Raw genomic sequence first — 25,057 nt, 5'->3', positions numbered from 1 at the left:
CGTCGTGCCTGGCCTGGCGCCGGGTTCAACCAGCTTTTATTTTATTTTTTTTTTTTTTTCTCCTTTCTTTTCCTAAATTTAGACGCGGGACTATCCACCGCAGCTCCTTTTAGGTGCCGGGCCTGCCGGAGCGGGAGGCCGAGAAGCCCCGGTGAAGGGCGGCTGCAGCAGCCGGGGACTGAGGCTGCGAACAGGCCCCAGCCTGGGGCAGGGCGTTCAGAAAGTGCACCCAAGAGGGTCTGCCCCAGGGGCCGCTTGCACGAACGGAACTGGAAAGAACGGGGTCTACAACAAGGCAGAGAACTGGCAATTCGATTTAACGGACGTTTTTCAGGAAAAAGCTGTTTGGTGAATTACAGAAACGAAACAGGGACAGAGGAAGAAGAGACAGTTCCAAGAGAACAGGTTCTCTATCAAGATGTACTTTCCTACCAAATGACATAGTTGTCTGGGGAAAATGGAAAATCCCTCCAATTGCACTGCTGTGCCCTCCCCACTGATTTCAGAGCACAGGGCATCGCCCTTCTGCGGCCCCTGATCACCTTCACCCCGCTCACCACGTGCTGCGAGTAACATCTCGGGTTAGCCAAGGGATAGCGTGGCAAGGGGAGCAGGAATTCAAGTACAGGGCAGTTTGTTACCTGCGAGCCAGAAGCTGAAGGCTGCTGCTCTGGCCTTTCCCTCTCTCTGGACAGATTGATAACCAATGCAATTTTGCAGAAAGCCCTCAGGTCTCTGACGGGGGTAGTTCCCAGGTCAGACTTGTGCAGAAGCTCTCCCCTAGAAAGCAAAGCAACACCTACTTATGCTCTGCCCCTCTCGGCACGCATGGGGGGGATTCACTGTTCTTACAGAACTGGAAGCAGTTGGTGCTTTGACAGTCGTGCCCTGCTTTTACATGAAGGTAAGAGGCAAGACCTCTCCAAAATACGAGACTGACCCTGCCTCAAATTGGATGGCCGTTTTCCTGGTTATAAAACAAAAAACCCTCTCAGCACAACAGACAACTGCTTAAAATTCAGGAGAACCAAGTTGTGCTAACATGTTTTTAAAAAGCCACAAATGGAAAAGCTCTTCATAGACAAATATTTGTACTAGAAGTAAGCTGTACTTTTAAGCTTGTCTTAACTGTGGTTGGGGTCTTAACTGCTCCATTTCTATCTCCACAGATTTAACCATGGAAATTAATTATATGGAATAACAGTGACTATATCCTCTTGATAAATGCGAGGGGGACATAATTTTTTCAGCTCTATTCCATTGTTTAGCTCAATTATTTAAGGATTATGAGACCAAATGATAGGGAAAGGAGGAAGAACAACCCAGTCATTTGGCACATCAAGCCCTTCCGCAAGTCCTCTAGGACTTCAGGACTTGAGATCTTGTCTGTTTTTTCTACACAAGTCCCTCCCTTCCTATCAGCTACATCTGCAGTATCGGTCCAACCATAGATGCATTGTTTACCAAAGGCTTCCTCCTTAAAGGAGCTAATGAGGGACTTGTGCAAAACAACAATAAATCATGGTGAGGGGCACAGTCACAATACAAGCATGTATCACAACCATCAGTAAATGCAGACAATTTTGAGGGATATCAAGGCAACCATGGATACCTAAAGGGAGGCAGTAAGTCCTATAGTGCAAGGACTTGAGAAGATTAATGTCTACATCTTCAAATGCCTAAGAAATGCTTCCAAAGCTAAATTAACCAACATGAGTAGCTCATACTGTTGTAGCAAGTGTGTTTGTAATTTCAATTTAACTGTTAATTTATGAATGGGAGCAGACTCTGTGCTGGTAAAGTTAATGGAAACTTTGTGGTCACTTCAGGTAAGACCATAGTTTCATCACCTTACTGATAATTAAGCTGTAAAGGGTCTAGTAATGAAGCCTAAACCTGGAGGGAAACTGCCCGGGAAATTCTAACCAGTAACAAATTTACCTACCTTCCATGAAATTGACTTTCTGTGGAAGCTGAAGAAGTGGGATGAACAGGGATTTTTCTTTCACAACCAGAGAAAGGCTGGTTATTTTTAAATTCAGATATCCCTTTGGAAAAAAACTACTTCAAATTCTTCCCTCTGGTAATAAGCTTATTCCATACTCGGTGACATAAATGGGATTGCTCACAAAGCATCACCTAAAAATATTAGCTCTTTACAGGGTTAAGGAATCAAGGGTTAGTGAATTTTAAACATTTTAGTAGCAAGAGGAAGGGGAAAGGAGTAAATTATACTAATTCAGAAATTCTATTAGCTCCTAATATAGCTCATTAACCCCCTATCAAATTAAGACTAATTCTGTCAGGGTTGGTAGCAAAGCTTAAAGAACAACAACAAAAATCCAGCAGAATTCCTGATTTTCCATCAGATTTAGGTAGAACAAAAATTTGTTCACTTTTTCTTGCTTTCTCTCTTACCAAGTCCCAGGCTCCTTAGAAGGGTTTGAGTTCCCTCCCCTCATTCTTAAAAGATATCAGCAGTCTACACATTCGACTAACATTTTAAAAGTGAGCTCGTGTACTCTAAGTACAGAGGAATACTAATTTAAGAAAGCGAATCTCAGAAAACGTTTCAAAGTAGCAGCACAAGTGTCCTAGTTCTCAAAAATAGAAACAGCAGTGTATGACAGTTTTGACTCCTATAGAGAGACTGAAGCTTTTGCTGCTCATCGTCTCCATAAAAAAAAGCCATGCCAATTTTTAGTTACTCAACTGTTTCCTATTTTAGCTTGGGGGTAATGTGATACGTTCTTTTCAGTAAGACATAATAGAAATCAGTTATTTTAGCAGTTTTGCCTCATAATGAGGTATACACACATTCTACCCTCTTTGCACTATGCTCTTCCATCACAGTGATGTCAAATATGACCTCAAGTACCAGTCATCAGCTAGGTTCTGATGAGAACAAACATGAAGGTTTGCATCCAGTTATCAACCCATTATATTTCTGCAACAAAATACTAGCCTGAAAACTTTATCTTATAAAAGACAGCCCCCTACTCACTACTAGGCTGTTTCTTAATGCTCTGCATGATCCTTCCAAGTCCAAACACCACCTCCGCTGCATAGGGTCCTCGAAGCCAAAGATGTCCGTAAACACTTGTTTATGCTCAAGAACTCAACACCTGCTCAAATCCTGAGAAGCTCACTGCTCAGTTCCACAGCAGGGAAGACTGAAGCTGGGCTCAAATGCTGTAGTGTTTGTCTCAGCTGCCAAAGCAAATGACACTAATGAATAGGAGAGCATAGCATGGCCAAAGCAAAGCACAAATTTACCTATTTGAGTTCTAAAATATTTTATCCTGCACTATCAGTAATTATTATACAATACTTCAATCACAAGGTACTGCTGCAATACAAGTGTTAAAGAGACTACTAAAATTAAAAGCATATTCTCCTATTTATGAAAGGACTAATCTTAAGTATGCAGGATATTTGATTTATAACTGAAAGGTAAGAACTGTACCATGACTACTGTTGAAGAATACCCCTTTGATATTGTGTCTTTGAAGGGGAAGGCAGATATCCTATCTATATGAAACACGAGAACTGTTCAACAGGCTGCACTAAGCCGGCGAATCCTTATTTCCTTCAGTAAGAAAGCAAGTAATGACATAAAGAAGCTATTTACATAGGCTGTGGAGTTTTTGGTGTTAACTCCAGTGACATGCCCATGAGATAACATAGCATCTCATCCCCATCAGAAGCACTGCTCTACAAGGACATCAAATCAAGAGGGACGTACTCCCAAGTATCATATGGTAAAGCAGAATCCAGAACTGCGCTTATAGTCTATAGTCTTTGGGACCCATCTCATCCTCTCTTCCACTCTCCAGACCCCTAGCACTGAAGTATAAGGAAAACATAACGCAAAAAAGCCCCATAGTAGTAAAAGGCTGAGGTCAGGATACATGACCACGTTACTGCATCTCATGGAATTTCCGCACGGCAGCCAGGCCACAATCGCTGACTGTCCTTATGCTCTCAGTCCTTCACAAAAGCAAGGTCTGAAAGCAAAATCCTGACAGATCTGTTTGCACATACATGTATCCCAAATGCATTGGTGCACACAGTACTGTAATTAAATTTTTACTACAAGCCTCCCACAATCATATTCCAGCAATACTGCCAGTGTAAGTGGCTTTTCTAAGAGATTCTGGTGTGCATAATTCATACCATCAAAACAGAGAAACATACTACAAGATTGTCCTACTTGAACACTCCAGGATGTTCACACAGCAATGAATAATGCACCTTGAATAAACCACAAGAACTATCCAAGTTATTTGGGCATTACGCTATTACGGTGCTAAAAACTGACATGACTCCAGTGGTAAGAAGACAAGAGTTTCAAATTTCCAAACCAGTTCTTCTCCTGTTTTAATACAGTTTTAATGAACATCAGTCCAAGAGATCACTTGATAGTATGAGGTACATTCCTTGACCACATATGGCTGTGCTTAAGGAAAAGGACAAACATATACTTAAATTAAATAGTGTAATTTAATTTAGTAGCAGTTTAATTATCATTAAGTTAAAAAAAAAGTTATAATTAACTATTAACGTTAATGACTTGAGACCTTTCAGAAAGCATGAATCCAAAAGGAAATATCCAACAGGTGGTCACAGACTTGTAGTTCTTCCACCAGCACTGCCACCTGCATCAGTCTCTTAAAGGACTATTTGTTCAACGAAGAAATTGGTCTACAGTCTGTAACAGGAGTCTTGGCTCTGCTACTTTGCATGGTCTTCTAACAGATACACAATTAACTCATAGGTGGACAACACAATGGCTGTGTTTGGTATCTGCCGGATGAGTTGGGCAAAGAGTCCTCTATAGAAGGCGAGATAGCCTTCTTCACGTGCTACCAGCCGTGCTGTCTGAATGAAAGCCTTGTACTTGGTGCCTTCTTCTCGCAGCCGTGTCCGTATGACCTCTGCAGAAAAGTAAAACAGAGCCCAAAGTTAACAAGACTTAAACCTTCCCATTGAGAAACATGCCATTACCAGGAAAGAGGATGCAAACCCCAGGGACGTGAAAACCTTCCTGTACCAATTGCCTGCCAGTACTTTCAGCCATGGAATCCTGTACACACTGCCCTTCAGGCAAGAAGCAAAGTTAACGATGAGTTCCCTTTCATGTGGAATAAATGGAGTATTTGCTCATCGAAGCTACTACAGAACTAAATGCTTCACTGATGCTCACATAATCAATATTGCTCTTTCTATATAACCATAATATTCACATCTATCCAAAAAGAATAACACTGCTCAGCCCACAAGTGTTTTGCACCACTTGATCACAGAATCCGAGAGGCTGTGGGTACTCCGCTAGATGAGGCTACTAGCGAGAACAGAAGCATTAGGCATTCGATTTCTTTTTGGTATTTTTTGAGTTGTTTTTAAACTAGGAAGTCCCAATCACCAACTATGTGGCTAACTAGGAATGGTGGGACCAGTACTGAAAACGTCAATGCATATGCACACGCCGCAGTAACGTGCATTTGGCCATTCAAATGACTAAGAATTTTACAGCCCTAAACCCCATCATTCATCTTGGATTACAGGCAATAGCTGTTTTACTGCAGTCATAAGTGGAAAAGTTAACATACCGTGTGGATAAGCAATACAAGAGGCACAGCCCTTGGAAACAGCAGCAGCAAACATCAGTCCAAAGAAGTTTGTCGAGTTCCTTTCGGTCCCATTAGGAGGAGAAGGGGGCAGTTGGACTTCCTTTAAGTGCTTTTTTAAACTTTCATAAATAGCAAAGCAGATAATGGTCTCAGAAATCCCAGCATAGGAGGCGGTCAGGCCCCTATAAAAGCCACGGATACCTTCTGTCTGGTAAACATATCTAGCACACTGCAAAGCGTTCATTGGTTTTGAACCCCTGACTCTAAAAAACAAACAGAACAGAGCATATAATGAGCCCATAAAAAGAATTAATACTAAAAAAAAAAAAAAAAAAAAACAACACACACTCATGGCTTTCAATAGTTTTTATAACTACAGAAATGGTTCTCTGCCAAGTTTTACTCCAAAAATCTTCTAGGAAAGCTGCATAAAGCAGGACTATCATGCTAAGAGTGCACACCTGGCTTTGCTAGTTCATTAATACGTACTCATAATAATTCTTTCAGCTCAAGTTCTATCCAGTCTGTCACAGTTCACACCAATGCTTTAAAAGACAATAAGCATTGAAGAGACACTGCTTTGTGTTAAACTAGTAATTCCGTTTAAAGCCATCTTCAGCACGCCAAGAGACAGAGGTCTGCTACATGAGAAGTGATACTTCATTTTAAGAGGCAGCACTCAGTTCAAAGGTGCCACCCTGTGAAGTGCTGGAATTAAGTCCTGTAAGTTATTTATAAGTTGTGGTGCCTTAAAGGATCCTTCTTATCTGACCTAACGTCCTTGCAGGCAGGAATTTCCATTCTAAGCAGTTACATTATTAGCAGAGTCCCTCATTGCTTCGATATCCACCAGTTACTGTGAATCACTCGACTAAAAGATATTACTGTCAAATTCCCTCTCTGTCTTCAGGAGGTATGGTTAACAGCAATACAATGCTGAAGGAAGCAAAAGAACATTAAACCACTGCAACAGATTCTTATTGCCGCTAGAATGTTTTATGACACTAAACTAATGTGGCTTCATTACAATTTAAAAACATCTCCCTTTCTGTTTGCAGCTGCCTAGCTGTGTATCAGTAACCGTGGTCTGTCGCAGTAACGCACACGTCTGAATGATCTAGGATCAGTACCAGTGATGTTGCCAAACGGGACACAGACTGCAACCTCATGCTCGCCCTCCCACATGAGCTCTTCTGACCTTTCCACAGCCTCTATTACTGCTGTATCAAAGCATTTCAGTCCCTGATATATTTATCTTCAACATCAACCCCTGAAGTACAGAAGATTGAGAGAATCAGAGAAAATTAATGCTATGCCGAAATTTACTTAAGGTTTACAGTGAAACCAGAAACTGAACCTAACTCAGCACTCAAGGCAACTTCCACATCCTTCTCAATAGTAACTGTGCATCAAACTGAAGTAGGACACACGGAACCTTAACCTTTAGTCTGACCAGGCAGAAGCATGGTGGCTTGAAAGGTGGAACTGAGAGTCAGGGAAACAACTGGGCAAGATCTATCAAAGTACAAAGAGCCATGAGTAAAAAACAGGAAAGTTCAGTTTTCCAGAGGCTCCCTTAGCCACTCAGTGGCATCCAACCTCCCTCAATCAGTTACTTACTTCCGTTCCAGTTGCATTCTGGTTTTCACCATCCATATAGGATTCATCAGGGAATTTGTGATAAAGGCTGAAAAAGAGAAAAGAAAGCCAAAAGTATAGCTGAATCCAAGCCAGTGTATTGCCATGGCAAACATGAACTTTATACACCGTGCAGTGAGACAGTTCTAGTTACCAGCTCTATCCAGAGGCTTCAAAAGACAGGCAGGCGCGTAGCTTACAATCTCTCTCTTGCCAGAGCGCCATCTCATGTTAAACTTCAGGAGGCATCGACCTACGGCCTTGGAATTTCTTAAAGGATTCTTCCTTTTTGCACCTATTTTAATATGTACTTCATGTGTACTAAAGACTGCTGTAGACAAGCTACCCTACTTACTGACTGGGTTTTAGAATAATAGAGAAAGGGAAACCTACGGGGAAAACACTCATGTATTGGTCTCATGTTTTCCCCAAGGCTCTAGGTGGTGCCATTGAGACATCTCCTTAACAGAATCCACCATAATTAAGGGTTACTTTGGGAAAGATTATTTTTAATGATCACTCTGGTGACTGATGCTTGAACTAGTGGATCTCTTCTGCAGTATTTTTCCTACAAGAGCAAACTATTTTCCCCATCCTGATAGGAAAAGTACAACATCCTAAAACAATTTGGCTAAAACAGTATCAAAAGTTTGCTGGTGTCTACTAATATTTTTTCCTTACATTCAGAGACATTACCATAGCATTGCAGTTGGGAAAAAGTTCATCCCAAGTTAGTAAACAACAATCTAGAAGTATTTCAAAGCGTTGAACAGGAAAACAGTTCCTCTTAGACAAGGGAAGTTAGGAGCTAGCGAACTCCTGTTTTCTGGCATGTACAACCTCAACCTAAGTGTACATTTTCCAAATGCGGCACATACTGGCCTCTGTACTCATTCATATACCACAGTTATCCAGAGCTGTCAGCCAAGACTGGTGTGTTAGCCTAGGTCCTGTACAGACAGACTGAAAGTCCAGTCCCTGCCTTATGATTCATTCTATTCATTTCCTAACCATTGAGAAGGATAGAAGAGGTCTTGTAGCAACAACAGCTTGGAATAAATACTTTAAAGAATTAAGGTGCATCTCAGAGCCACACGGATACCGATGCATGTATTGCCTGCTGTTGGCGAGGGGCTGGACACTGGGCTATTGCTGCAGACCATACAGAAGGTGAATTACAAATACATACCTGCAGAACCTGCAGAACAGATGTGCACAATGTTGCTGTTGGGCACAAAAATGCCATTAAATCGCTCTTTGGCTTTGGAGTAGCACGCAAAATAGACAGCTCTGCACAGAGAGGGAGAAAGAAGAAAAGCAATGCAATATATACAATGTCAAATTACACACATTACTGTTCTTCCCTCTGTCCCCCCAAAAACAAGACTCTCTCCAAAGAGGCCTCCACATGACTACTTCCATCTACAAGGACACAGGTTGGTTGGTTATTTTTTTTTCTCCTTACACTACAGTGTCACTACCTGACTTGACACCCACAGGGAAGAAATATTGTACCTTCACACCAAGTCTGAGGTGGGAGGCAACATGGTTTTGCAGACAAAGCAAGTTAGACTGGATACCTACACCAGCCCTGGCATTAAGCACATTTTGTAAACTTGGGAATGTCACTTTCCCACCTTTCCTGCCTATGTCTTCCATAAATTTGTTCAGCACTGTAACTGCATTAGCAGCACTTCATGCTTTGAACACTTAACCCAGGACTGAAATGAAAATGTTTTACACACCTCAAATCTCTACATAGATGTATAGGACTAGAGGAAGCTCGGCTGATCTGCAACAGCCAATATGATGAGCAAGCAGCTGTCTGAACCAAGTATGTTCAGATCACAGCTCCTTGAAGTGAACTGCTAGAAAAAGGCGGGTATCAGTGGCTACAATTTGAGAATTTCCATAAAGTACCTTATTCCAATCTTAGAGAAGAATATGAAGGAACACAAAACACAGCATGAGTGAGTTGCATGAAAAAACAGGCAGTCTTGGATTCAGATCCCTGCTGCAAAGATTACCTGTACAGAAACAGGATTCCCTGCTTCTGGGGGGAACATCCTACCTACCAGGCAAGAGGCCAGAGAGGGAGTACACCACTCTTCAAGTTCCTTTTTAACTGGTTCGATTTCAGGTAGAGAACACCTGCCAATTTCCCAATTGCTAACAAGTTTTAACATTTGCTAGGCACAAAGATCACCAGCCCTGCCAAGAATGGGACAGTCAGAGGCACATGCGGAAACCATTTAGGTGTCTGTAAACAAACTTTGTAGCTACTTTTGTTGCTGCTGTTTCAAAAAACAAACAAACAAAAAAAACCCCCACACACCTTCGGGGTTATGTGGCAGCAATGCACATCTTTCCCCCTCAGCTGCAGTTTTTCATTTCAGAAGAATTTAGGCAATCGAGGACAAGATAGGTACTCCTCTCCCCTGGCATCTAGCTCCTACTCAGTGTTTGGCAAGAACTTTTATGTATTTGCAGGGAAGTAGATCATGTTAGAAAAATGCAAATATTAATCCTACAGATTTTTCTGCACTACTTTCTCTTGTTTTCTCAAGCACATGATAAGTGGCTCTGCTATGACTTGGAATTTAAGTGCCTTATTTAATTTGCACCTTCCAGTGTTATACAAGTGTAAAGAAGATTTTTAGAAGTATTTCTAGGTATGTATACATACACAAATCTCAGTTTACAGCTGGGAAAACTTCATGACCTATTCTTTTGAATCACAAATGCACTGCAACATTTGGGTTGGCACCTTAAATGTGTCTTTTAGCAATAGTTTAACTATTTACCTTGATGGTGCAACTCCAACCAAGTTTGGACCCAGCCCTCGGAAGAGTGACCTTGGTCCTTCTTTTTCCAGAATTGACCTTAAAATAAACACAAACAGGGAAAAAAAAGATAGTATTTGGGTTAAAAGTTATGCTTCTTGTTCTGTCAGAGAGTAAAAAGAACTGTACAAAAGCAATGAGTATTAATTGTGAAGCTGTTAGCTTTTAAGCTACATAATATACTTGAAAATTAGCAGAATTATACACCACTGAACAAAAGCCACTATACCATAAAACTTCAGTGCACTACAGGCAAATGTGTGTCATATGGCACAAGGTTATAATTCCCATTCTTTGAAAGCTGTCAGGAATTGAATTAAAGTTTCATGGAGCATCCAGTGATAGTTGACTCTGAGGAACAAAGAATATTTTTGGCATTTTCTGTTTCTAAGCAATTCAGGAGTTTGCTTCCTGTATAGAGACGCGAAAAAAAAAAAAAAAGAAACCTTTTTCCCTTTCACAATTACCTAGTGATGTGTTTTTTCCCCAGAGTGAAAGCTGAATGTGGCAACCGTACAACAAGCTACCTGTCTTCCCCAGGTAGTTCAGGGATATCTGGGTTTGAGGGCATTCAAAAGAGTTCACATCCTCTTTCCCAAGTAAACTCCAACTACAGAGGTACTGCTCTGAATCACTGGTGGGACTGGACTTGATGATCAGGTCTAAAGCAGGAAGATCACCAAATGATGCTTTCCTGCAGTTCTGCAATTGCTACAGCCCAGGTTTCCAAAGCCATTTCCACCCGTCGTCCCTCACACCTTAGCCCTCACGCTGGGCTAGGACTTCTCTGAAGAAGATAAACTGTTTGGACAGCTTCCCCAGCAGCTGCCAAGTTCTGTACAATACCTTGCTGAAGTGCCTCATTAAAAAAGACTTATCTTACAAATTCCTTGCACTACTAACAGCAGACATATTTACAAGGACTAAAACAACAGCCAAACACTAGTAAACAGCCAAGTATTTACCAGTGAAAGCCAGGTACAGTCCAGTAATCACTGGGATTTCAGTGCGCAGCAATCTGTTAGACAGCAGCTCTCTTAACTGAACTCACCATGTGAAAACCATGCAAGAAAAATCCAGATAACACCGGGCTCCATGGGTAGTTCACGTGCACCTGTTGGAACTGCCAATTTTTTAGAATTTGCTTTCTAGGTCATTAGCACTGTTGAGATTGTTCCCCACAGGTTCCAAAGCCAAGCTCATTAGTCAGAAGAAGATATAGGAGCTTCTGAAACACTTTCTGCAGCAGAGTTGAACTTTCTGTGTAAACTCCAGGGCTGAGTGTCTCCAAGGAGACAGATCCACCGACTACTTGTTCTTTGTCACTTAACAGTCACGACTGCAGATTCCAGCTGGGGTGACTCATCAGAATCTCAAATGGATTAGACAAAAACAGCCTGTCCTTCTGGAGTGCTTTCTATTCAGCAGCGGGCTTAACCTGCCCTCCTGAGTACCTACTTTCCTTCTATTTACAGCAGTTAAGGGGCTTTCATATTCAACACCTTTAACTCTTACAGAGCAGTTTTATGTGTAGGGCTGTAATGGCTGCTTCTTTAGCCATACAATTTTCCCAAATCAGAAGGCCCAAGTCATATCCAGTTTGGCAATGCATGCATGACCAGGATTGAGAAAAGGATGGAAGAGGAAAAGCAAGAGACCTAACTTCACTTCTTTCTTCATACATTTGTATTTTATCAGAAAGATGATAATGAATAGCATTATCTGTTCTTCATAGATGCTGCCTGCAAGGGAATGACAGCATAAATATTTTGCTCTCCCTTCTCAATCCCCTTAAGTAAGCAGGTCGAAAAGTTGGTGATACATGCAGCTGAGCAATTCCTGAAGGGAAATGAAATCAAGATCATAGTCACCAAATTTAATGAGCTTAATAAACATATTTAAAAGCTGACCCAATTTTAAACCATTTCCTCTCTCCCTAAAAAAAGACAACCCCAGAAAAAGATGGGCCAAGAGGATGAATTAAGAGCCTGTGCCTTGAAGTTTTCACTTCCTTTAGTTACAGCTGCCTAAAGTCCAATGCTGCAAGGTGAAAAGATAGCAAGGGAAAGGAGATGAAAATCAAAGGCAACTGGCACTACCTTACATTTTCAGTCACGAATTGCTCTAGACTCACCTCTGAATAGACAAAGAAATGTTTGGCAGGGGAAAGAAGCACTGTTTACAATACAGAAACTCAAGTCCCAGAATGACTCTAGCCAGATAGTTCTGCAGAGAATTTGAATTAGCACTGTACTCTTATATAACTGTGCAGCTTCTCCCCAGGCAGTCTGCCAAGCCTGTCGGTCTTACATAAAATCATTCAGCTTGCTTTGCTAGTCATTATTTTCTTTGGCATTTCTGCTACCTGATGTAAACAGGACCTCTCTGCATCACCCCAGGGTGCCCAATGATCCAAATAAACTCAACCATTTCCATGAGGTCTGAAGCATAAGTTTATGGTGCTTTGATATGAAATACAGTATTAGAGATTTGGACTTCAGAGTTGCTGGTAAAACTGTTCAGCAGTTGTAAGCTAGACGATTTCACATTTCCTCTTCTTTATGAATACACATCTGAAAAGGGAACAGCTGGAGCATCAACTGCTGCAGTCTGAACCACACAGAAGGCTTTTAACAGAAATCGTAAGTAATACAGGTGTAGATGGGATTGATGCATAACAATAATTGGCAAAGACAACATCTAATAACAAGCAGAGGAGAGCTCATTAAGTCAGCTAGAGCTGAGGAAAAGATAAAAGCTTCCAAGGCTCCAATTAAACATTGCATTTTAGTGAGACTGCTTTTACAAAAAGCGTCCTTCCCTCACTCCCATAAATTTCAGTTATACATCATCGACACAAGAGCGCAGACCAGCATAACTTAAAATATAAGGGAACAGGGAATTGTGGTGGTCATCTGGTTCAAACTCATGCTCAAAGCAGGGCCAGCTTCAAAGACAGATCAGGCGCTGACATGCACCCCTAAGTGCAGAGAATCACAAACCTCGTTACAATGTTGGTCCGTTAAGGTGAAGGAAAGGCTACAGGCTCTCATTTTTATATGACACTACAAAGAGAGCGCGCTTCAACACAGGAATTAAAACTTCCCTCCATCAAACAGGTAAATAGCACAGGCAGCAATAGCAACAAGTATCCCTACTAGCTACTCAAAGCAAACTGGGAATGGCTCCAGAAAAAAGAAAAAGACAGCATATATGGCTTATTCAGTCCTTCACTCATTTGCCAAGAACTGGCCCCAGCTAGTAAGGACTACCTATTCCAATGCTCAAAGGAGACAGCAAACATGATTATTCCCAACAAGAGACAAAGACGACACTTCTCAATGTTGAAAAAGAGAAAAAGCCCTTTCCTCCAGAATATTTTCTGCGATAGTTCCCACAAGCTAAGGCATATCAAGAGTTTACAGTATGTCCTGTGTATTGATTCCTAGGAAGTCATAACTACCAAAAAAATAACACCTCCGGACACTTATTCAAATCAATTCACTTTGGAAAGTTTCTAAGTGGTGGAAACCAATTTCTGTGGAAGTTCAAAGGAACTCTCAGGAGTCCTGAATATGTATGTGTTTTTAAAAGAATAATTTATCTTTCCACTGCTGAAAGAAGAAGCCCAACTGACATGAATCCTTCCAGTGCAAGTCTGGGGCAAAATTTGCATTCCGTGTGTGTACAGAGGAATTGAAACTCAGATCAGTGATGTCAAGCAACACTGAATGACAGCAGGAGCAGTACTCACTTGAGAACACTAAAGAGCCCAGGTGATACAGATGTTGGCCTGACCATTCCTTCACCACTGATGGTCCCCAGCTGGACTTGTGGGTAGTAGACAGCCCGGAAGGCTAGCTTTGAAGATTGGAGCCTAGTCTTTATTACCTCTAAGGGACACGTAAAGATGGCACCAACTGTTCCTCCGCATCTGTAAAATACAATTTAAACAGAAGACAGAGTCAGGAAAACATAGCTGCACAGATCTGTCAAATCACAGCATGGCACATAAATAAAATCTGAAGACTTGTTTCCAGTTGCTCCACACTGTGGACAAATTATTAGGAAGCGGGACAGTTTTGACATTAGGCAAGGGAGACTGTTCCCAGGCCCTGGGGGAGGGAGAGAAGGCTGAGAAACTGTTATAATGATCATGTGTAGTGGTGAGATTGGTAAACACAAAGATGATACCCAGCACTAACAAAGAATCCCTGACTGACCATCTGCTGGTCTCATGTTCCGCCAGGACTTGGAATTCTGTCTGTAAAAAGTTCAGAGGCATCCATGTTTCAGAGGTTGTTGTCCTAAAACAGACAAACCCTTAGACGGCGTTTTCTTGTGGGAAGCAGGAAGCTGGCAGATGCGAACAAGCCACTGGGGATTAGGACACTACAGACGGAAAACACAGCAATAAGATTCTTCACTATTTCAGTACTTATGATTAAAATACAGCTGTCTACAGAAGTAGCAAATATCAAAACTACACTAAGCTAGGTCCTCTTAAAAACAACCGATATCAACTACTTTTTTGGGGGTGGGGGGAAAGAAGCTGCAAGGATGAGAGGGAGGGTGGGAAAACAGAATAACAGGTCAGAAAGGCTACTAAAGAACAGAATTCCCATGCTCTGTAACAGATGGACAAAAATAAAATACTATACACCCACACATACATGTGTGTTTATATATACATATGCATATATATAGACACACACATATATCTAAATATATATATATATATAAAGAAGAAATAAATTATCCTATAATAGGCATATACTCAAGGTAGTCAGACTGAGCCTCAGAAAAAGCACACCAGGCCAAGAATATAAGGTGTACGAGTCCTAAGTTTCATTTTAATCACTGATCTGGAAAGTGACTGGTCAAACCATTTCTCTCTGCTGCTGTTCCTCTTTGGTAACTGAACGTCCCTTCTGTCAAACTTCACAATTAAACATAATGTTGAGGTTGACTAAAAGGCATCTAAATTTTATTTATCAAACATGCTGGGATTTAGGAAGGCTTAACTAAAGATTTCAGTTTTTTTCCAAGGGCATTTATTACAACTGAACCTATTGACTAGGAAATATTTTCTTTGTTTACACAAGAGTCAAAGCATGCGATTCCTTCAAAGACCTGTGTTTGTGATTTTCCTTAGAAAACACCATGAGTCAACAACTAAACTCTCTTTGATGTTAATGTGAAATTGTAATTTAAGTAGTTTTCCATGAAAGGGAGATGAATTTAAAAAAAAAAAAATCCCATCCTTTGTCTTGCACATAAAAAAGCATGGCTTGCTAGAGTCATAAGAAGTTTGCATGCACGAATTTGGGAACAGAGATCCATAAAAGGACATTAATAAAGGTACTAGCGCATATTTTCTAAAGCCCCATCTATACATGAACTATTTCACTAGGAGACTTTTTTAAACACAAGGAAAATGGTAATTAAAGAACAGCAGAAAAATCCAAGCTGTAGATACATGCTAGTTTATAAATGCTTTATCCAGTGCAGCTTGCTGCTTGCTGAAACAGTACATCTCATATCAAACAGTAACCATTCTTTGCCAAACCCCTGAAGCCCCTGCACTTGCGCTAACAGCCTGGCCACCCTGGCTGTGCAACCACAAAAATTAAGGTTCTTTACAAGGTTCAAAGGACACCTCAGAGCACATGGCCAGGGAATACAACTTCCTCACTACAGTTTTCATGTTCTGCAAGATTCTGTCCAAGTACATGATCCCAAACACTATGCTTTTCAGATACAAATGCATCCAACAGAAGAAACTGTGTTTTCCATGAGACTGGCAATATGATTTAACAGCATGCTTCAATGAGTTTCTCCTTTAAGTTCTTGCTTCTTCCTCTTCCCTGCTGAAAGGGGAAAAAACCTAAACTAGGGACAACCCATACATTTGAAGCGAGAGATACTATAAGAGCGAGCTTTGTCTTCATCCCTTTTAAAACACTCATGCTTTGACTGTTGAATAAAGTCAAAGTTGTTCATGGAACTAGGTACACAGCAGCTGAAGTTGTGTCATTTGGCTCAGAAATGACAGCGTTCACAAAGACCTTATCAAGCCTCTGATTATTTTGTGTAGGCCTCTGATTACTTTGTGTACTGAACAAGGGCTTGGACACAATCCTTCTGTTGTGTCAATACTACTCTGGAGGACACGGCTTCAGTTTATCCTTCTGTTTTGTCAGATGCATCTCACATTGCTCACATTTCTCCGAAATCAGATCTTGGGGGGGGGGGGGGAAGGTCGGGAATGGCTTCTCCAGCAAAACCTTTCCTGTTCCCACAGCTCCCACTTGTAACTCAGAGCAGGACGTGTTTTGAGGATCCTTCTTGCAGATCCTCACTGGCACCTTTCCTACTATGTCTATCCAATACAGACACAAGTATGTATAATTAACACCTGACTAATTGGCATACTCAAGAGAAATTGTAAGTCTGTGGGAACTCGATGAAGAGAATTTGATTGCCTTAATTCCCAATTCATTTATCTACCAACACTCTACTACTGTGTACTCTGTCTTCAGTCCTCATTTATTTCACATCTATGAACGTTAAAACAATGCTTTCACAGTAACTATTCATAAATTCAGAACACTGACACTCCATTTGCTGTTTCTGAAGTACCAGCTGCTCAGTCTAGAGTGACATCTTGCCATACAATTTTTTAGCCTCTCTGGCACATTCCCTCCTGCATCAGCTGTCTTCTTGCCTTCCTAGTCCACTCCTTGCCTTTCAACCTTTTAGTTTTAATAATCCAGTTAATTTATGCAGCCTTTAATATTTAAGTACTTCTGGTAATGCATATGCAATCCTCTGATATTCAACACAATGAGTTAATATCTGCATCATCAGTTTTAACAGCTCAGAGCCTATGTTGTCAGTGTGACATTTAAGAGAAAAGCATTATCTAACAGAGCAATCCTCAGAATGTCAACAGGGTGCATACATTATGTCCCAAATATAAATAAGCAGCAGATAGTTCAATTAAGGACTTTGATGTACTGGGCAGCTTTTTCAAATGAGCTGATTTTCCTCCACATGGGAATTCTATGCATCATATCCTGGTGTTGCTCTATTCCCTGGAAAGAAGGCTGAAAAATAACACACTGTGCATAAAAGAAACACTTTGTATTCCTGGAGTGTTCCAAAAGCCTGCATCTGGGAAGAAAGGAAAAACAACCAGCCTTCCTCAGCTACATAAACAGCCACAAACCCTGAAAGATTCAGACTATGGATATACGGCCAGATAAATTTAATTTGGGAAAATCTTATGCTGCAATCAAGGCAAAGCCTCCACGTCTTCATACTGGTTTGAGTCAGGGTTTTTTTTGATACATCAGTGCAGAACTACAGTTCCAGAGACGCTAAGCAGCGTTTACTGCACTAGCTTCTTGCAAAAATCCCAAAGCTATATCTGAATCTGTCCTTAGTCAAAAGACAGAAACTCCCCAGAAACAAAACACAATGGTAGAGTATCTGCAACAGGGCACGTGGCAAGCATATAACAAGAGGTTCCCAGCTATACTCTGCATGGATCACAGAGAGAAAATCTCGGTTCCATGTAAGACACCCGACAATTCGTCAGCTTTGGCCTGTCACTTACTGGCAGAAAAACAGTATTTGTACTTCAGGCTTTGAATGTTACATGATGGGCCAGGTATATATCGCCATTAGAGCAGTAAAATACAGTTCTCTGCTTTGTGATGTCCAAACAAAGGAACTAAGGAAACTGTTGGTCTGAGAATAAAAAACATATTTGTGTTTATGTAGATAAATAATGTACTATACATTAAGAGCTGCAGAAAATTTATTTACTTCCAGAAAAAGAAAACACTGTCTAAGAAGCAGGCCAAGGATGAAAATCTCAAAATCCAGTTCCAATTATTCTCTTGCTGCCAGCTTTCTATCTTTAGAAAGTCCACCCCCGATATACCAATGACTTGCATTTCAAACAAACTCTCAGCACCCACTAGCACAATTGATATAGATACCAAGAATCTTAATTAAGATTAGGGCTTACTTCATCTGTCCTAGATTTAATCACTGAGCAATATTCTTAATATGAATAATAACACAATGCTGAGTGTTAAAGGAAGTTCTGCAAAACAAAAATAAATCAAAAAAATCATCCAAATCCTTAATGATCTTTCAGTAGAGTACCACTGACTTTACTAAGATCATGAAGAAGGATGATGAGCTGCTTGGTTAGAGGAATCATAATTTATAACTCAGCCTGACACATTTTGCTGTGTGAGCTTTTGAAATTACCTCCTCCTCCCCAAAAGACTGCAACTACTCTCAACGTTTAACAGTGAATTTTTGACAGACAGGAGTTAAGTGAAACACTTGCAAGAGAAGTGTTAGTGCAAATAGTCTGGCAACTATACTTAACAGGCCACTTTAAGAACCAGGTTGACAAGTATACATCAATTCACACTTCATGGATAGCACCACATACGGCTTTAAACGTCAAAATACACCAATACAATTTGGTACTTTGACTGGACCTCTCTGATGGATTCAGAAGCCTGTAGAGCTCCCCGAACACATCTGCAAGACTCTGAATTCAGTGGGACAGCCAGGGATACAGCTAAACCATGGCACTAACAGTGCAGAGTATTATCGGCTTTCCTGGTTGATGACATAGGATCACGCCACAAAGGCGGATAAAGAAATCCCAAAGTGTGCAGTATATTCACAGCAAGCACAACAAGTTTTAAATGAGATTGTATTTGCAATAGGAATTTCATTCTGTTTTTCGAAAACATGCCACATGCTCTAGCACAACACACATGGCATAAACAGCAAAGCAGGTTACATCTTTGATATTTCATTACTGCATCATCAAGACTGTAAACAAAACAAGCAGCTGCATTCTCGGATGCCATAGACAATTGAGTACCAAAACAATACAGACTGTTCCTAATGTCTCAATTTTGAGTCATTAAGCGTGCAATAAATTTCCAGCTAATAACATTATCATCAGGTATAGATATTCCTGTAAGCATTTACTCTGTTCCTTGAGCTGACAGACTTAGTGCATTGCATAATGCACATGAGAACCTAAACTAGGCGGAGGGCTAGAAGACAGTCTCCTCACCAACTCTAGCTGTCCTGGACCACACACAGTATAGCAGACACATACACTTCAGGTGAAGACCGCTTCTCTCCATTTTACAAATGGAAACATTATTTCCCAAATGGTTTGTCAGCATTAGCACATCACTTAACAATTAACATTGGTGGGGAGCAGTATACCAGTCCCTTTCCCCACAACTCGTTTGGTTACTAATGTAGGGAGTAACTTTTCTTTAGTTCTGTGACCTCTACTAGACATTCAGGCAAACCCAGGTCAAATTCAACACCTTAAACAAGGCTCTCAGCAACCTAGTGCATCAAGCACCTCTCAGCTGCAACTGAGACAATCAACCCGTGCCCATGGAGACACACATAACTATCCCCTCAATTCAAAGCAGCCTGATGCCACCAACCTTCCCAAAGTATGCTTCCAACTCCTTTACAGGTGGCTTAAGCAAGCTTTGGTATCCAAGGTTGCTTTTCGGAGCCATAGCAGCAAGGGAGTTATGGACTTAGGCCTTACCAAGACAGAAAAAATGTTACAAACATGGTTTTATTCAAACAAACAGCCCCCCCAGTTTGAACCAAACTACTAAAGAATACATATCACACAGTACCTATATGAAAGCAAGATAAAAAGTTTGTTCCCAGTTTTTGCTCTTTGCCAGTTCCATGAAGGGCACCGCAGCCTCTAAATACCACTTCTTAGGAAATCCCTGTAGTAAACAGTATTACTCCAGCTGGAAAGACAACATGAAGTGACCTCTGCTGCAGCCTAGGCCACAGTTTTTCCCAAACAAAAATAAGCAACAACTGCACTGACCTCAGCAGGGAAGCAGGAACCCAGACTTGTAAACACACTTACATCTGTTGTGCAACTTAGGCATCATTCTCTTTGCTGCTTATGAAACCTTCCCTGCCCTCAGAGTCGTCTTCCCATCAAAATGCCAAGACTCCTTGGTTTGCTGTTACAATTGTATGCCTTAAAAGGAACTAACAGAAACAAAAGGAAGCCAATGAGTCTGTCTGCCTATAGTAAGTCGGCTAATAGAAAGCCATCTCTTTCAACAACTGGAGAACACTTTCTAATATTCAAGCGCATTTCATCACTCCTAGCCTCTGAAGTATTAAACACTTCCATTCTGGCCATTAAGATTATCTGAGGCTGGCCTGCCTTTTTTGTGCGCACATAAGGATACTGTATTACAGCTTCTTAAGCTGACACCGCACTCCATCCTCACCTTCACAGGAAGCTACTGTAATACCAATAACGTCTCTATCAAAATTACTTCAAGTGAATGGGCTGCTCTTGCTTTATCTCCAAAAAATACTTTACAATTGAGCAAAGGTTACATCTTACACAACTTATAAAGTATTCTGAACTTCCAATACTATCTTCTGCTGGAGGAGTAATTTCATCCAAGGTCCTGGTTCCGCAAACAGCTTTATGTCACAATACAACCCATTTATAATAATAGGGTTCTCTGAAAGGAAGTGCAAAGGCAAAGGTATTTGAAGGACTGAGGAAGGACCTCAACAAAGACTATTACTCAAGCACTAACACGCTAACAATTCTAAAATTCCTTTGATGATTTAATAGATGTAGCAAAATATTATCACAGCTGAGCTCCTTTAATCAGATTTTATTGAGCAGGCATCCTTTACCACTACTACTACTAAAAACTGAAACACATAAGGCAGACGTGGCACAGAGCCTCATATCTAATACGATTTGGGTTTCTAGCTTGCCTATCAGCTGGCTGGTCCAGCACCCCTCCAAACACATCATGTATTTCCCACTACATTTCTTACATGTAGAGAAAAGTACTTTAATAGCTTGTGCAACAGTTCGAAACTGATGTTCCATTTCTTGTTCTATCCAGCGAGCCCTAAGAAGTCTGCATTTCTCACTTGAAAAGCAGAGATCATGGCATTAGTAGATACGCACACATACAGGATATGGAAGTTCAGGGCCTTGAACGGGGAACCGCTCTGAAATAAACCGTTTGGATCGTGGGTGGGTGTGTGGTGAACCAAACACTTTAGCGTTGGCTGGTGCATGAGAAGACTAAATTTGCTGTCTCATTTTCCTTTCTGTAACATCACAGCAAGATAAATGATGGTACATTTTTCCGTGTCTCTGTAAATAACAAGACATGCAGAACAAGAATCAGGTCCAGCAATGAACGTTTAAAGGCCTGTATACCCTAAAAGACCACCTCTTTCCTCTGTGCTGTGTTTTCATCGCTGCTTTAGAAACAGATCAATCTTATTATACCACAGTGGTCAGGAGGATATTCCCTGCTGTGTTTCCATTCTTTCCCCCCATGCTCTCTCAAAAGCAGATCAGACCTGGTGACTTCCTAGGCATGCTGCAGAAAACGGTTGTTTACTAGGATCCATAGAGAAGGTAGAGGGTACGCTAAATGAGTAAGGAAGATGCTGATCACCCAGTACTAGATTAAAACACTGATGAGGTTAAAATTCCTATTTATTTATAGTCTGATGAGTTATGTGAGGACACCTAGAGTTCTGGATGGGCACTGTTACTATCCAAACAAGTTGCATGTGTACGTTCACATCCAGTTTCTGTCGCAGGCTCCAGGTACTACTCTAATGCAAGTGCAGGAGGCAGGGGAAAGAGAGGACTTAAAAACAACACATAGTATCCAAGTCAGCAGAAGGGCAGCGTCTCTGAAAAACTTAGCTTTGTTCAGTTTAGTATTATATTAAACAAACTTACTGCTCCAGGGACATGTCAGAGGAGACTGAAGTCTCCTCCTTAGCAACAGAAGAAACAATGGTCTACTATTAAGCAGGTTTAAACTAACAACAGATTTCATGATGGTTTCCTAACTATCGTCAGCTGACAAGCACTACAGAATATTCTACTACTTAGATAGTTTAAGCCATTAAAAAAAGATTAAAACAAAAGAAGATTTCTGATAAGGACAGAAGTACATACAACAGCACTTACTATCTGCATAACAGATGATTTTTTAAAATTAATTTCTAATTTACACCATAAAATGATCTTACTGGACTACTATTAAAATTACTGCAATAACTTAATTAGCAAGGCCTTTTAGGAGGGTTTTTGGCTGGTGGTTTGTCAGTTGGGGTGGGTGAGGTGGTTACTTCAAGCTTTTACCACAACAAAAATAACAACTTTACAACTCCTTGCAAGAACTTAAAAGAAGTGGCCTGGCATGCCAGGTCACTTACTCAGAAGTGCCAGGACCTTCTCTAACTCTCTTTCCCCCTCATCCCTTTTCAGAGCGCTTGCTTTTCAGTATAATACATGGATGAGGCAGTTACACAGCCTCCGCTATTAACTGTCACCTACACAGAGCTTATTAAAGTGTTGTGCAAATGTGTTCCTTTACAAAATCAAGCTATGGTTCATCAAAAAGCATAAAGCCTGCTGTCTGGACAATGCTTTTTGGATGATATCCCTCAGATCCTGCCTGATTCAGCAGGAGCCACATACGAGGGCAGGATTTAGTGTAAAGTATTTCATTTAACGGAGCTGGATGCCACAGCTATATAAGATTTTGAAATTATATATAGCTAAATGTCACAGCAGCCCAGCTAACTCTGCCCAGTGCTGACCTCAAGCCACACCATGACCCCTCCCTACCCCTCCTGCTTGGCTTGCTAAGGATGTATTTTCTAATTCTGGAAGGGCACCGCTTGCGTTGCCCCCTGCACGGACAGCAAGAAGCTTCCCGGCCGTGACTGAAAGGGCGCCCGGGGGCACGCAGCGTTCTGAGGGAGACGGTGGAAAAAGGGCGGGCTGCGCCCTGCGCCCACAGCCCCGCTTCCCCCTCGCCAGCCGCCGCGCCGAGGGGACGGGAGGGGAGGCCACCGGCCCTGCCGCCGCCACCCCTGCCGCCAACCCGCCCCTCACCCGAGGCAGCGGCCGGGCACCCCGGCGGGGAACCGCTGGCCGCGGGGCCCCCCCGGTGGGCGGCAGCCCCTCCACCGCGGCCCTAACGCCGCGCCCCCGGCGCCCAGCCCAGGCCTCCGCCGCGGCGGCCGCACTCACCCCCCGGCGAAGAGGTGCAGCAGCGTGTTCTCCTGCGGGGCGCCCGCCATGCTGCTGCCGCCGCCGCCGGCTCGGGCCCCGGCTCCGCCGGCGGGAGCTGGAGGCGGAGGCCGGGCCGCGGCGCGCACGTGACGCCGGCGGGCGGTGCGTGATGCGTCAAAAGGCCGCGCGTGACGTCACTGCGGGCAGCACCGCCCCCGGCCGGGCGCGGGGGACGCGCTGCGCTCCGGCGTAGGCGGGCGGGAGGCCGCGGGGCGAGGGAGCGCGGTTCGGCGGCCGGGGAGGCCCCGCAGGAGCCGCGCCGAGGGGGGTGGCTGGAGGGGCCGAGGGGCTGGGGGGGACGTGGTTGCTGGGCCTCCCTGCGGCCTGCTCGGGCCCTGGGCCGCAGAGCGTAAAACAAGATGGCGTTAGGAGGCGCGGCGTTAGACAGACGTAGCAGGTGGTTGATGCCAGCGGTCATCGTAGGTGCAGGCAGCACGAGAAGGGGCCGCCACTGTGCACATGTACAGATAGTCCTGCGCTGTCACCTGCATCGCCGTGGGGCTCACAAAGCCCCTCGGAGCGTATCTGTCCCGCGTTTGAGCCAGTGCTAAAGCTCGGCTTTGCTGCGCTCAGGTGCAGATGTAAGCTACACTGGCACGTAGAGAAGAACGCTCAGGCTGGGTCCTTTGCAGTGCGAGCCGCAGGCATGCACAGCTCCGTCGCTCTAAATCCCGTCAGCTGTGGCAGCAACATCTCATTGCAGATAACCTGGCCTTTCACAACACGTTCTTGAACCGCAGGCTGCAAGGGTGGATGGGGTAGGCAGCTTGCTTAAGCTGAGACTGCAGGAAGAGCATAGATGTGCCAAACGGGCCAGGGGCATGGAGGCACGGAAAGAGGAAAATCATGCTGTGCTGTAGCCTGTGCTCCGGCATGTCTGAATGGTGGCATCCAGTGAGCAGTACGGAAATAGTCCTTCTCCCCCCCTGGTCCCCAAGGATTCGAGAAATGTGAAGCTCTTGTTTATACAAATGGCTCTTCTGTTTTTATGTTAAGAACAGAAGAAATATCTCAATTATTTGACTAATCCAACAACAACAACAACAAAAAATCAAAAGTGCTGTTTACATATTCAAAGCCTGCAGCTTTCTTCCAGTCCTTTGAATGCCCTGGGGGGAAGCTCGGACATCTGCACTGCCAGTGACCGCTGAGTGTTTCTGAGAGGTGGCTCAACAACGATCTTCAGAAATATTTGTATTTAAGGGACATACGACATGAGGTTTTTGAAGTTTACACTTGCCTAAAGTCAGTGGAAGAACTTTGGCCCAGTGCAGTGATTTACACTCATCTGTAGTATAGATGCTATCAGTTTATATGTTGTGGGTTAATTTTACAGCCAGGACATTTAAGAATGCCTGGCTTTCAACATTAAAGTTAAAATCCTGAAGAAAACATAAAAATCTACAAAAAGACCCTAGGTCTGCATATTTTCCATATACACAAGTTTTCTATTATCTTTGACAACAGGTTTGAATAAACAGCCTCTTAGCTTCAATTCACATCCAGACATGAACTTCACTCCTGCCTCATGGCACAAACCAAACTTCCCAGTCCTAATACTGCTTGGCGCTGCAGTTTGAAATTTGGGCGTGCACATTCCCAGCATTTAGACTTCAGCCTACTCAGAGGAAAAAAATGGCTTAAGGGTTAAAACCAAGAGATGAAGCAATACCTGGGTCCACGCTGGGGTCAGTGCTGTTTGGGTGTGCCTGTCCTGGATCCTCAGTCTCCAAAGCCCTTCTAGACCTTTCTGTTTC

The 25,057-nt window shown here is 42.6% G+C and overlaps 1 protein-coding gene across 8 annotated transcripts; it reads right to left on the bottom strand.

Moving 5' to 3' along the window:
• Positions 1-646: 646 nt before the first annotated feature.
• SLC25A33 (solute carrier family 25 member 33) lies at positions 647-23,370 on the bottom strand. 8 transcript variants are annotated; one of them, XM_082329109.1, is made up of 10 exons: positions 23,259-23,334; positions 21,165-21,350; positions 13,869-14,048; positions 10,076-10,153; positions 8,461-8,561; positions 7,254-7,320; positions 5,613-5,896; positions 4,581-4,937; positions 3,005-3,210; positions 647-780 (listed from the first exon to the last, which is right to left on the bottom strand). In XM_082329109.1, exons 2-8 carry the CDS (start codon positions 21,269-21,271, stop codon positions 4,735-4,737), a joined length of 1,020 nt encoding a protein of 339 aa, XP_082185235.1. In that variant the 5' UTR covers positions 21,272-21,350; positions 23,259-23,334; the 3' UTR covers positions 647-780; positions 3,005-3,210; positions 4,581-4,734. The 8 variants fall into 8 exon arrangements, with proteins under 8 accessions (XP_082185235.1, XP_082185239.1, XP_082185236.1 ...); XM_082329113.1 differs by having other exon boundaries at positions 3,057-3,210; XM_082329110.1 differs by having other exon boundaries at positions 21,165-21,304; positions 23,259-23,324.
• Positions 23,371-25,057: the final 1,687 nt, after the last annotated feature.

This window comes from Platalea leucorodia (genome assembly GCF_965183815.1).
Source record: "Platalea leucorodia genome assembly, chromosome: 17".
Lineage (NCBI taxonomy): Eukaryota > Metazoa > Chordata > Aves > Pelecaniformes > Threskiornithidae > Platalea > Platalea leucorodia.
The sequence above is the reverse complement of the archived record's forward strand: the minus strand, read 5'-3'. Positions and strand labels throughout refer to the sequence as shown.